The following is a 13,567-nucleotide window of genomic DNA, read 5'->3' on the forward strand; positions in this document are numbered from 1 at the left end:
TGGCTTTGTTTTTTTAAAGTGCTTACTAGAAAAGAAATAAGAGTTTTGTTCAGCTTTAGTCAGATCAGCTGAGACAGTATGAAGGAAAAAAGCCACTTCACTACTGCCTCATGTACCTGATCAGTCAGTGCTTTGCTGTTTTCCAAGCAGAACACTCAGTATTTGCTAGCATTGAGATTCACCCACTTAAAGAAGATTGTTCCCTGATCACACACAGCTGATAGCAAATGCCAGCAATGAAGTTGCAATAGTGAAGCACATTCTAAAAAATATCCCTAAAAATGTTGTACTGGGTAATTACAGTATTTGCTAACAAACCTCTCTAGTGGAAAAGTAGAAGAAAATGTGATGTTTTCACACCTATTACTTTATGGAGTATGGAAGTTTTATGCCAGTGTTAAAGAATAGCATTTTAAACATACCTCCATGCAAAGAGAGAGCATTTACTGTTTTTTAAAATATCAGGTCTCCCAGGTAATGAAGTAGTATCTAGTATGTGTAATGCCATATATTGTGAAGCTTTATCAAGGCAAATCTTGTTGCATGCTTATTTATTGAATTAATTTATTTAAACTAAGGCAGAACACAGTGCCTTTAGAGATTACCAAACTATTTGTTTTATTCTCTGCAAATTTATTTTATCACTGAAATTTGTGGTGGAGCTCTGTAATACATGACTGTAGGAAAATTGAAATCTCTTCCTTTTAATGCTTGTTTTGCTCTTGCAGTCATATTGGTTGACATTATAGGAGCTCTGGTAGTCAGAGGTGATGGCTTGTTTTTTCCTTTGGAAAACATACAGTCAGACTGTTTATAGGAACAAGTACAATTTCATGTTCTTTTCAGAAAGAAATAAATCACATATTTCAGATTTGAACTGATTTCAGTACAGAAGGGCCATTAAATCTGACTACATGTGTGTAAATGAAAGTGGGCCGATTTCTAGCATGGTGGCACAGGCTCAGCAGTTGTTAAAGTAAGCGTGGTGACCTTCATTCATACTTAAATAAGAATTTGAGGGCATTATCGTTGGAGCTATTTGTAAGTGATATTCATGTATTTTCATGTGCTCAGCTATGTGTCTTCCTGTTTAGACTTTTCATTAAATAGATCTTTTGTTATGGATTGTTTAAATAATTTTTTTAACCACTTGTTACTTTTCTTAGACATTCTGGGGAAGACAACAAGATGCTGGTGTGCGATACATGCGACAAAGGCTACCATACTTTCTGTCTACAACCAGTTATGGACGCTGTACCAACAAATGGTTGGAAATGTAAAGTAAGTTGAAAGGTTTCAGAATAATTCCTTGTCATTATAAGGACCCAAATTTTGTTACCCACATTATGCTGTTCTAGGTGTATTGCGGACTGCTGTTGCCATGTAACATAACTTGTAATTTCTGAAGGAATCCCACGTGTATTTAATCATGTGGCTCTACAGCTGCTCTTTGAGGGTAGCTGTCAGTGCTGTGGATGAAGCAGCCTGTGTAGGACAGTAAATCAACCCCCACAGGGGAAAAGAGAAGCAAGCGTAGGATCCAGGTGGAGTGGATAACCTTCACTTAATGACAGCGGCTCTCATGATCCAATGTAAACTAACATGTAAACTAAAACCTATGCAATAGTATATGTAATCTATACTTGAAGGCTCTTTATATTCAACTGCTTCTTGCTTACCAGAACAGCAGATTTGCAGCTCAAGGGTTCCTTTGCATTTGAGGAGGGCGGCTTGAATTTGTTGTTTTATCAGTAACTTTGTGAGTAAGTGTAAGTAATAATAAAAACACGATTTCAGCATAACAAGGAAAGTCCCTGTATATGAGATGTATGTAATTTCATAGCCAGTTTGTGGCAGTCATAAAATGAATAAAAAAGTTTGGTCTCGTAAGAAATACTCCTTTCAAGTCAGGTAGTAGTGCAAGGAAACTCTTCTTGCTGTTGTACAGGCTCTTCGTGTTCTATTATCAGATCCTGAATAATTTATTAGTGTTATCAAGGATGGAAATTTAATTTAATTTAATTCGAAACAGGAAAATGTCAGTTAATGGCAGTTCTATCACATTGTGAAATACAACAATTAACAACTAAATTCTTGTGATCTCTAGAACTGTAGAGTATGTGCTGAGTGTGGCACACGAACAAGTTGTCAGTGGCACCATAATTGTTTGGTATGTGACAGTTGTTACCAACAGCAAGACAACTTACCTTGTCCTTTCTGTGAAAAACTGTGCCTCCAAGACTTCCAGAAAGATATGTTGCATTGTCACATGTGCAAAAGGTAAGAATCCTAATTTTTGTAAAATTGTACTAAAATGCCTAAAGCTTATGATGAACTGTATGATGTTGATGCGTTTCTGTGAAGGGTGTAGACTGTGTTTGATGTACAGTGCTATAGTATCTTGTTGTGCAACATCTTGATCCTTCATCCCTAAATACAGCGAACAAGAGTAGCTAGTCTTATTTTAATCTTAGCAAGTAAGTATCAATTGGCAGTTACCTGAGGTGCAGAAAAATGTGCTGCTGCTGCTTCTTACGTTGCATCTATTTTGTGAGTAAGCAGACTAGAAGACTCATTGTCCTAACTTTTAAAGACTGTTGTTTGCAATGGTCTGGGTTTTTTTAAATTTTCAGGTATGTGTTCTCTGTTTAATTTTATGTGGTTTTCTATGCCAGTAATTAAAAAAAAAAAAAAAAAGCACTACTGGGAGCCTTTTAAGAATGTAGACTGTGTTTCATATTCAATGCTATTGTATCTTGCTGTGCAACTTCTTGATATTGCCGTACATGTAGTGGTGTCCAGTTGGCTTTAGTGACAGTTTAGGTCTTCATGTTTAAATTTGTTCACTGCTTGACATACTGATGTATCATGCTCATTTCTCTAAAATTCTCCGTAATAAAGCATTGGCTGAAATTTCTTATTTCCCCATAGGGATGGAAAACAGTGCTGTTTTTTAACTGATCTTTTACTGGGATACTTTATATTTTTATTATTAAAATCATAGTCACAGTAAATTAATCTCCCCAGGTGGATTCACATAGAATGTGACAGATCTCCAGGTAGTGAATTGGAGTCTCAGCTGAAAGACTACATCTGCACTCTTTGTAAACAAGGAGAAGGGGATCAGACTCAGTCATGTGATGTAATGGACACTTCTGAACTCATTCCTCAACCTGACAGTATAACAGGTAATCAAACGCAATCTTTGTATTTCCAAAATGCTAACATTGTATATAAATATCTGCAGTTGTCTGACTAAGTTTTTTGTGAACCAGCCACTCATATTCTACTCTGTGGAATTCATCCATTCCTTTATTTAGCAGCAGCTTCTCAAGCAATCCATGGGTGAGTGGTCTTCTCAATATGCTTTTTGGTTTTCCGACTTCAGGATCCTGTGTTGTAGGAACATGGGCAAGTAAGCACCTTAACGGTGGCTCTCAACCTTCCAGCTCCAGCTTCCTGGCCTGTAGCTGTAAACTTCTCTTAATATTTTTTTGTAACGTGGTACAGTTCATAAATGTATTCCTTGGAGAGCCTAACTGTTTTACTCATTTGTGCCTAACTGGCAGGCACAAGCCAACTTCTGGTAGATGTTCCTGGAGACATCCAATTTTCCTGTTTCCCCCTTGCTACTTGTCAGTTTCATAGTGCCCATTCTTCTCACTATGTCCAGGCAGGACACCGCAGTGGAAGCTAGACTATGTTCAAGGGACAGGTATATTTAACTAAACAGCTTTTAATCAGGTGTCCTTTTTCAAAACAATATATGATTAGTCATCTTGTTTCTGAGAGATTTTTGTCTAAATGGACAAATCAAGCAAAAGGTGGAAAGGGAAGTTGCAGAAAAGCGTAAAGTGCTTTTTAAAAATTACGCAGTAACAGTAAGGAAGCACAGAGGGAACTCGGATCTGTTGATCTGAGCCTGGTGGGTCATCCACAGGACCTGTGTAATGAACTCATAACTGAATGCCTTTGTGTATTTCACACCATGTGCTGTCTTGGATAGTACGTAATCCCATGCAGGCTGAATTTCCTAAGAGAAATACAGTTGTGGTTGAATTTGGAAGCAACATGAAATCTAACAGATTAACTGCGCTACCACTGCCATGTGCATTTTTGATGCTTAAACAGCAATGCTTGTGCGTTGATCTTTCGTTAAAAGAAATTGATAGCTCTGTTGCATAAGTGTCTGTGTTTTCAAAAGCCTGACAGTTTTTGACTGGAAAGGGGAAGTGTTGGACTACAACAAAACTCTAATTTTTGTGTGTTCAAACTGATGTTTTGTGTAAACAAGTCATTCTCTTTGATGTTAGCCGGTATGTGTAAGTGCATACCTTCTGTGAGCAGTAAAGAAATGATGACAAAGGTGATCCTGGAGGAAGGGCAGTGACAGTAGGTACAAGTATGTAAGTGAGCAGAAGAACTCTGTCAGTGAACACACGCTCCAAGTTAGCAAAAGTGGCAACTTCAACCTTTGAAGATCACTTCCATTCTGAAAGGTTAGTAGAGGCTGTTGGACTCTCAGGCAGTGTATTTAGAACGTTTAGGAAGATGTCCAAGTAATATCCAAAATTTGCGCTGGAAAAACTCCCAGTCTTCTGCTGAAAACCCTTTTGAGTAAGTAACAGGTTTATTTGAAAGGCTCAACTTTTAAGTAATGCTTCTGTTAGGATTTCTAGCTAGTAGAAGCATTGACAAGCATGCTCTTCTCCCCAAGGAAGAACAGGACTGTCATCTCAACTACTAGGAGTAATCTGGAGCTATTACATCAGTACAGTCATGCAGTGTTTTATACCCAGGAGAGCACTTTTGTACATTAAAATCAGATTTGGAGCCAATCTAAATGATTATTTCCTCAAAGTTAAAATATCACTTTAAAGTTGGCAGAGTCTGACAGCAGTTTTTAGGTGCTAAAAGTAGCATTACCTAATAGTTCCTGGCTTTTTGAACTTTACTTTCCTGAACAGAAAGCTATATTCGTTTGACTTTTTTGTGCTAACATCTGTTGGAGGATCAGTTCCTTTGGAGGTTACATGTACTCTATACTTTGTTTTTCCTGCTCCTACTTTGTCTAGTGCATTTTAATGAATTTCCTTAACTGAAAAAGCTTTTACATGAGGAAAAAAATAAGTATTTCTTGTTTCTGTGCTCTATTATAGAGCTGTCAGCTATTATAGATACTGTCAGCCGAAGAAGCGCTCAGTAGCACTTCTTCCATCCAAATTCCTTTATTTAGGAGGAGGAACTTGCGGATTAAGGTATCCTCGTTCTAAAGTGGCAAAATTTAGTTTTCATGTTGTTGAACAGGTATGTTGAAAATCAGTGTTCCAAGTGCTGATAGTAGGTGGCCATTGTAGTATCTGTATAAAAATTTGAAGCCTTCATGCTACAAGTTCTGTTGAATTTAGCAGGCTGGAATTTGAGAAAAGACTTCTTTGTATTGCTCAGGTAATGCAAAGTCTGTGACTGTGTAAATAAAATTTTCACAATTAGGTGTATATAATTGCTTTACAGACATTTTTCACTGTCTGAAAGGTATAAAACAGCTTCAGTGTTAATGAGAAAAAGGCTTTTAATCTTTCAGGAGTACTATATAGTCTCCCTAACCTTCTTATGGACCTGATTTGTCCTAACTCCTATCATATTGTTAAATATCATTCTCTTTAGCCAAAAGGTCAAACAGTGACAGCAACTACTGATGCCAAAGTAACAGAATAAACATGATAATAATTTTTGATAACTTTTTTGCCTCTCCTTAAGCTTGTACAAATGAAATGGAAATGGAAAGTGGTGGAGAGGATGCAACATTTCAGGAACAACCCATTACTGATGATGGTCCTGGTCAAGAATCAGCTGTTGGATGTGTCACAGACGGTAAGAGAGTTTTGCAGTCTGGGAAAATGCAGCACAGAACCCTTCAGAACCCTCTTCCATTCAGTAAGGTTTGTGGTACTTCATAAATTGAAGAGGAAAAAGTGCCTGGAAAGCAGTAGGAGACAAATTGCATCAGTTCTACTATTTGAACTCTCAAGCAAGAGTATTAACTTTTTTGCTGAAGAAGTATTTTATTGAAGGCAAAGATAGTCTTTGGAGTGTTTGTATAGGAGAAAGTTTGTTTGCTTTTTTGGTGGGACTAGCTTTCTCCAAAAGCTTGAAATACAGTTAAATGCTTTAGTACACTGGAGGTTTATAGTAAAAACCACTATTTGTTGCTATTCAAATACAGTCACTCACACTTTCTCTTCAAGTCTTTTTTCTTTGTAGCTGCAAATAATTGGATTGGATTAATTTCCCCTGGTGTGTTTTGGGGCACACTGTAGAACTTCTTTCCAGTTTATGTGCTTTGTGGTTGTAACTCCACAAATATCTTTGGTGAAGGATTTCTTTTATTCTTTTTTCCCTTTGTAAATAAAAGATAATTTGTTTAATAAACAAATGGAGTCATCTAGACAGGGTGTGCTGCAGTTGCTGATCATTTGTGTTCTGGGAATAAATATATCTTATCAGTCACAAATGAAGTACCAGCCAAAGAAAAAAACACAAATAGAATGGTTTCTGGGTCAAGTGCTCTAAATGTGTTAGTGACTGATATCAATGGCAAAGAACTTTCCAGTATGTCCCTTCCACTCCCAGCCAATGTTGGAGGATGGTTGCTCTAAGGGGAAACAAGAAACATGCATTTAAAGGCAAAGCAAAAAAAAAATATCTTGCAGGTTAGCTGTGATCACTCTGTTATGCATCACAGCCTGTGGTATAAGGGCCATGATTTAAAATGATCAGCGAAGACACATTCATAATAAAATACTAGGCTTTGAACTGTATTGGCTGAGGAGGTTGTAGCAGTGTGAATTTAAGAAGAGTGCAAGTGTAATAGAAAGTAAGTAGCCTGTAAGAGAATCAGGGCCCATCAAAAGAAGATATGAGAAGCCAAAATCAGAGCAATGAATGTGGTTCTCCATGGAATGGATACAAGACTCTGGAACTCGTTGGTGAACAAAGTTGTGGATCAAAAGTGCTTGATTTGGTTCAAAGGAAGGCTAGACAAATATTTTTGGAAGAATTCCATGAGACATTGGTAAATTAAAAAACAGCATCAACTGTTTTCATTTCAGGTGATTTCCTAAAGTCTGAAAGAGCGCTAGGAGGGAAATATTTTTTATTTGTACTTGTCCTGTTCTTAGCTCTCTGCTTTTTGAAAGTGTTGGGACAGTTGCTTAAAATACATTAACTTATGCTAGCATGCATTTTCAATACACAGAAATGAAAAAGGAGAACCTACTTTTAGCTGCCTACCTGGAAATGTGTGTTCAGATTCCTCAAAATTAATCATGGGTCTCGTTTCTTGTGATTTACTCTGCTGTGTTTCCAGGGAAGAAAAATAATGAACTAAAAACATAGACTATTGTAAACATAGGTACAAAGAAAGATTTTTATGAAGTATATTTTAAGCTACGTATTAAATTCACTTAATTAAAGTGATATGTACTTGGTGTACTTGATGCATACCAAGTATACTTGTTGACCACTACACCTGTGTAAGTTTTTCTTTTTCGCACTGAGTCTTTAATGTGGTTGTACTTACAGGTGTATCACCAGAAGAAAAGACCACACAACTGGAAACAGAAGTCTCTGTTGAAATTAATTCAGCTGAAATGGAAATGTCTCCTAAAAACACACCAGCATCTGGTGACAGTCAGACTGAGAAAATGATGGACATGATGGAAGGTGTTCAAGCTGTAATTCAGCAGGAGTTAGACAAACAAGTGGAAGAGACACAGCTACCACAAGGTAGTGTGGAGGTATCAGAAGTATCCACAGTAGACTCTCGGTCTCTGTCTTCAGTACCTGAGACCGCAACTGTGACGCCAGAAATACAGGAGACTGAAAGTAAAGGAGATATTTGTACCCCTGTAGAACAACAACTGGAAATAATAAAAGTGCAAAAAGATGTAGAAAAAGGAGAAACCCATGAAAAGTCAGAAACACCAGCTCTTCTAGAGGTAGAAACTTCTACTGCAAATGAAGGTGCTGCAAATAGTTCACCAGTTGGAGACAAACCCATAAAATCACCAGCTGAGACTTACCCTTCACTTCCCCCATCAGTTAATATAAACAAGACAAATGTGTCTTCCTCACCAGATGTTTCATTAGACTTGCATTCTGCACGAGATGTACAGCACAGTCAGCCCCCAGCATTGCCTTCCACTGCTGGAAGTGCTCTCCCAACAACTTACGTATCAGTCACTCCAAAAATTGGCATGGGAAAACCAGCCATCACCAAACGCAAGTTTTCTCCTGGAAGACCCAGATCAAGACAGGTAAGCATGTAGAATATTTCATTATACATTTATGAAGCGCATAGTTCAAATTTCAGTATAATGCATTAAATTCACCTATTTTTTTAGGATGTAGTATGAATTTATTCTTCTAAGTGAATGTGTAGTTTATTTCTTCCAAAACTAATTTCCTGTTAAATAATTGAGAGATCAGACATCATAAAGGTTCTCTAGTGAGAATTAAAGTTTCTTCTGGCTCATGCTTAGAGCAAAATAAAAGAAAATTTGTTATATTTTTGATACATATGCTACAAATGCAGATATATATAATGTTGTGCCTTTTAACTTATCCCTTAATCTTTTTCCTACATGCATTTATTTTGGCTAGTACTTTCAGAGTGTGCTACCATTTCTGAAACTGGCTTTATAGAAAAACCTGCAACAACTCCTCTTTCCGTCATGCTACCAGATACTATCTTGATTGACACTTTTAATGGTGTTGTGAATAATTTGGTGGCTTTGTTACATTAGTAAACACCACGTAAGCACTGTCTGATACAAATCGTCGTGGTTTGACTAGGATTAAATTTGATAAGTGAAAAGAATCCTCAAGTCTGTCGCCTTCTGCAACATCTTGCTCCCTATTTGAGTCATGTAGTTGTGGGGTAATAGTTTATCAATTTGTAGGATTTATTTTGTGTTTACAAAATATTACACAAAAAGTATGTCAGTGTGACAATCTAGTGTTTCATTTCTGTTCTCATCACAATTTATTTTTAGTCTTTGGGACTTCTAGGTTGATGATTTCGTGCTTTTCTGAACTTAGCATTAAAAAAGCTTTTTATATATTGCACAATTCTTTCCATTTTTACGTGTTATCTAAGGGTTCAAGATTCTTGATTCTTAAGAAAAGGTATGAGATAGTGTTCTGAAAGGGTTAAAAGTATATAATAAAGGCAGCAAACATAAGAAATTAAATTTGGAAGCTTTTAGACTATCTCTGGGGGTGGGGGGGTTACCCTCATATGCAACTGTGTATAAAAATAATTTTTCTTAATACTCTGTCTTAAAAATTAAATTTCTTTTCTCACCTTATGCAAATTGAAGAGGGGTGGGATTCTTAGGCAGTCTAAAATGAATTCAGGTTTTCTGTTGGGGAAGTTAATTGTCATCTTTCGTGTTCCAGTAAGAGTTGTACATATTTTTCTGTGCAATTTGCCCCTGCTCTGCATGGGAACCAGCATCATGATACTGGTAATAAAATTAGTTAACAACCGGAAAACATGAAGGCTGACGCCAACTGTAAATGCCTGTTACAGAATAGATACACGTCTTAAAAAAAACAAAAAAATTCAGCTGTAAAAGTAGCAATTTGTATATTCTATGTACAATAGAGTATTGACATTAACCTCTTAATATGTGGTGTGAGTAATGCAAATAAAACTGAGTTGAATTACAGTTCGTAAGTCAGGTGTAACACAAAATCCTAGCTGTGATGCTAAATCAATATAATCTGTTCAACAGTTTGAAAATTGTATTTTAAAATAAGAAAGTACTTAGCAGCTTGGCAGTACCTGTTGTAGAATTGGACAAGTTACTTGTAAAATTAATTATCTGTCTTGTAAAAGTATGTTGGAAGTGTGTGAAGGTTTCTTTTGATTTCAGTTATCTTTGTCTTGCACTTTAAACACCTATTAAGCTGGAACTTCTGTGAAGCGAATAGCAATTTTCTGGTAAGAAAAGCACATGCATACTTTGTTTTAAGTCCCGGTACACTTTCTTGCTTTCCATTGATTATTTAGTTTTAGCACAGATCGGCACCTCGTGGAAATCAGTGAAAAATTGTCTTGAGTAAGGACTTACATAAAATGAACACGCTGCGGATACTTGATTAGTGAAAAATAAACACTTTTTCTGACCAGTAATCTAAATTAAGCTTAACTACTTGGTAGGGATTTGGGCTTTGTGATCTTTTTCAGACTCTTCATCAGTCAGTATTTACTTTTGTTCATCTTATTTTCCATGTTGGACATGAAGATATAAGTCTCGTACCTGTAACTAATGCATCTTTTGAAAAAAGAGAAAAATCTTGTATATAATAGATGTTTTCTAAAACCAGCTTTATTATTAAGACCTTACTTCTGCATCCACAGAGTTTAGGAATTCTGTGTTTATTTTGCTTCAGTTAGATTTTCTAGGTCACTGTGCAGTAAGTTACATATGATATTTGCAGAAATATGTATATGCTTTAAACAGTGACAAAATTATTTCTGGTGTTGTAAGTTTGCCATGTTAACTCCCTACTTTGGGCCTTTGCTGAGGGACTGAAACGTGGTCTGTAGCATATAAATAAGAGATTTAGAAATGTCCAGTTACAGGTAGGTGCTTTCCTTTTAAGCAAGATGTAATTGGACAAATCCACGATGTGTAAGGCATGTGTTTAAATGTTTTAGCCTTCGAATTGCACACAGAAATTGGTTTAGGTTTGGTTTTGTGGTTTTGTTTTGGTTTTGTGGGGTTTTTTTTAATTATTATTTTTGCTGTAAATGTTCTGGTTTTTTAAAGAATTGTGTACTTTTCCAAATTAAGAGTTGTGGATAGGAGCAGGAGCCTCTCTATATATTCAGTTGTCAAAGAACACCTTGTGTTTTTGTCAAATTCTGCTCAATTTATGTCATCTTAAAAAGTACACTTTACATACAGTGATTTTTTGTTAAGTTTTGTTATAGTTCTCAGGAAAAAAAGTGCTACATTTTTTTTTTATATTTATGCCAGCAGCCCTATATATGACTTTCTTTATAAGCAACTCATGTATGATTTTAGAAACTGAATCACAAATTGGTGAAAGAAAGAAGCCTCAGCTGTAACTGTAATCTTCCTTGCAGTGCTCCCTCTTGCCTACTTTCAGTGCTCTCCAGATGCTTACGTGTGCAGGGTCTGGTTTGGTTTCCTGTTACATGACAATCCTTTGGGGCAGGTTTGAAGGCAAGTAAGCAGGTTTTCACCAGGTGTAAGAACACAGAATTAAGACCTGTTGTTTCATGCCAAGTGTGGCCCCATCGCTGAAGAAGGGACATAAACTTAATTTAAAATATTTTAGCCTAACACAGTGTTTCAGTGCTTGTCTGTCTGAAGGTGATTACATTGATCCAAAACAAGTAAAAAGTGGGGAAAACAATTCTGGAGGCAAAAATACTTCTATGAACTTAAAGATATAGCGGTTTGGAATAAACCAGGTCATGTGTGGTTCTTCTCTGGGTGTCACTGAAGAGGAATTTTGCCTTCTCAAAAGCAGGTTAATTTTATGGGTTTGAGGTCTGCTTCTTTCTGTTTAAACAATAACCCATACTGCTCTTGTGTCGCTTTGTGTCATGTCCTAGGTTATGCGATACAATTATTACCTTGCAGCTGCATGAGTTCTTAGGAACATGTCTTAGAGGGCAGTGAAATAAGGGAGAAAAGTTACACAAATAGGATTGGGTTATTTTTATTGATTAAAGAGGTTGTGGCTCCTGTACTTGGTGAAGCTAACATTGGCTCCACAGCTGCTTTCTTTTGTTGCACAAAGGAGCATCATTGCAGAACTAGTTGCTTGTCCAAGACTGTACAGGTTTAAAATAGATACCTCATAAAGAGTCTGATTATTCTGTGGACCCTGAAGACAAGCCAACATTAGCCAATTTCCACAGGTGGCAATATTCTCCACTTTCTTGTAGAAGATTTAAATCTTTTAATATGTAGTTTACCTTGTTGGAATGTCCTGTTCCTGTTTCAAAAAAAAAAAAAAAAAAATTGTAATGGATTTATGGAACTTCATAGGAAGAAGAATAGGAAAAAAAATTCTCTGGATCCTGAATATATTGCTCCTCAATTTTATAAGACACATGCTTCACTGGAGTCAGGGGAGTCCATGTAAAGGAATAGTTTCTGATTTGGATTTCTTTTCATTAAGTTTAATGTATTGTGCTGGGCAGTAGAATGAATGATTGTCTCTTTCTTCAAAAATCTATTAATAGAATTGCTAATAAAATATATTTGAATAATTACTCAGTTTCACTATTAAATACAAAGTTATGTATAATCTGAAGTGATTTCCTGTATAGGATCTTAGTAGTTTGGATTTGTAATAGGCTTTAGCGATGTGTCTGCAACACCACTATATATATCACTCCTATTTTGGAAGGACTAAAACCCATCTCACAAACTGTGAAGACAATATTCTGTTTAAAAAGGCTTAATGAGTTCCTTCCAGGGCTGCACTATCAGTGCTGCTGTCGTCACCACCCCTCTCCCCCTCTGGTGGGTTGACCCTGGCTGGATGCCATGTATCGGGTTTGCATGCCAAGGTTTTGGTAGCGGGGGGGGGGGGGGGGGGGGTATAGGGGTGGCTTCTGTGAGAAGCTGCCAGAAGCTTCCCCCATGTCCGATAAAGCCAAGGCCAGCCGGCTCCGAGATGGACCCGCCACTGGCCAAGGCCGAGCCCATCGGCGATAGTGGCAGTGCCTCTGGGATAACAGATTTAGGAAGGGAAAAAAGTTGCTGGGGCACAGAAACTGCAGCCAGAGAGGAGTGAGAAGATGTGAGAGAACCAACCCTGCAGACACCAAGGTCAGTGCAGAAGGAGGGGGAGGAGGTGCTCCAGGCGCCGGAGCAGAGATTCCCCTGCAGCCCGTGGGGAAGACCATGGTGAGGCAGGCTGTCCCCCTGCAGCCCAGGGAGGTCCACGGTGGAGCAGATATCCACCTGCAGCCCGTGGAGAGAGGACCCCAGGCTGGAGCAGGTGGGTGCCCAAAGGAGGCTGTGACCCTGTGGGAAGCCTGTGCTGGAGCAGGCTCCTGGCAGGACCTGCGGATCTGTGGAGAGAGGAGCCCACGCTGGAGCAGGTTTTCTGGCAGGACTTGGGACCCCGTGGGGGACCCACGCTGGAGCAGTCTGTGCCTGAAGGACTGCATGCCGTGGAAGGGACCCACACTGGAGCAGCTTGTGAAGAACTGCAGCCCGTGGGAAGGACCCACGTTGGAGAAGTTAGTGGAGAACTGTCTCCTGTGGGAGGGACCCCACACTGGAGCAGGGGAAGAGTGAGGAGTCCTCCCTCTGAAGAGGCGGATGAAGTGGCAGAGATGTGTGATAAACTGATCGTAAGCCCCATTCCCTGTCCCCCTGCGCCGCTGGAGGGGGTAGGTGGAGAATCCGGGAGTGAAGCTGTGCCCAGGAAAAAAGGGGGGGGTTGGGGGAAGGTGTTTCAAGATTTTGTTTTATTTCTCATTACCCTACTCTGACTGACTGGCAAT

The 13,567-nt window shown here is 38.2% G+C and overlaps 1 protein-coding gene across 16 annotated transcripts in view; it reads left to right on the forward strand.

The window, feature by feature from the left end:
• The window catches only part of KMT2C (lysine methyltransferase 2C), a 201,057-nt gene that overhangs the window by 106,847 nt on the left and 80,643 nt on the right, over positions 1-13,567 (forward strand). For all 16 annotated transcript variants that reach the window (XM_052807044.1, XM_052806979.1, XM_052807007.1 and 13 more), the window contains 5 exons: positions 1,167-1,281; positions 2,108-2,280; positions 3,028-3,188; positions 5,761-5,874; positions 7,585-8,318. In XM_052807044.1, coding sequence (XP_052663004.1) covers positions 1,167-1,281; positions 2,108-2,280; positions 3,028-3,188; positions 5,761-5,874; positions 7,585-8,318 — 1,297 coding nt within the window. The remainder of the gene's footprint in view (positions 1-1,166; positions 1,282-2,107; positions 2,281-3,027; positions 3,189-5,760; positions 5,875-7,584; positions 8,319-13,567) is intronic.

Source organism: Harpia harpyja, chromosome 1 (genome assembly GCF_026419915.1).
Source record: "Harpia harpyja isolate bHarHar1 chromosome 1, bHarHar1 primary haplotype, whole genome shotgun sequence".
NCBI lineage: Eukaryota > Metazoa > Chordata > Aves > Accipitriformes > Accipitridae > Harpia > Harpia harpyja.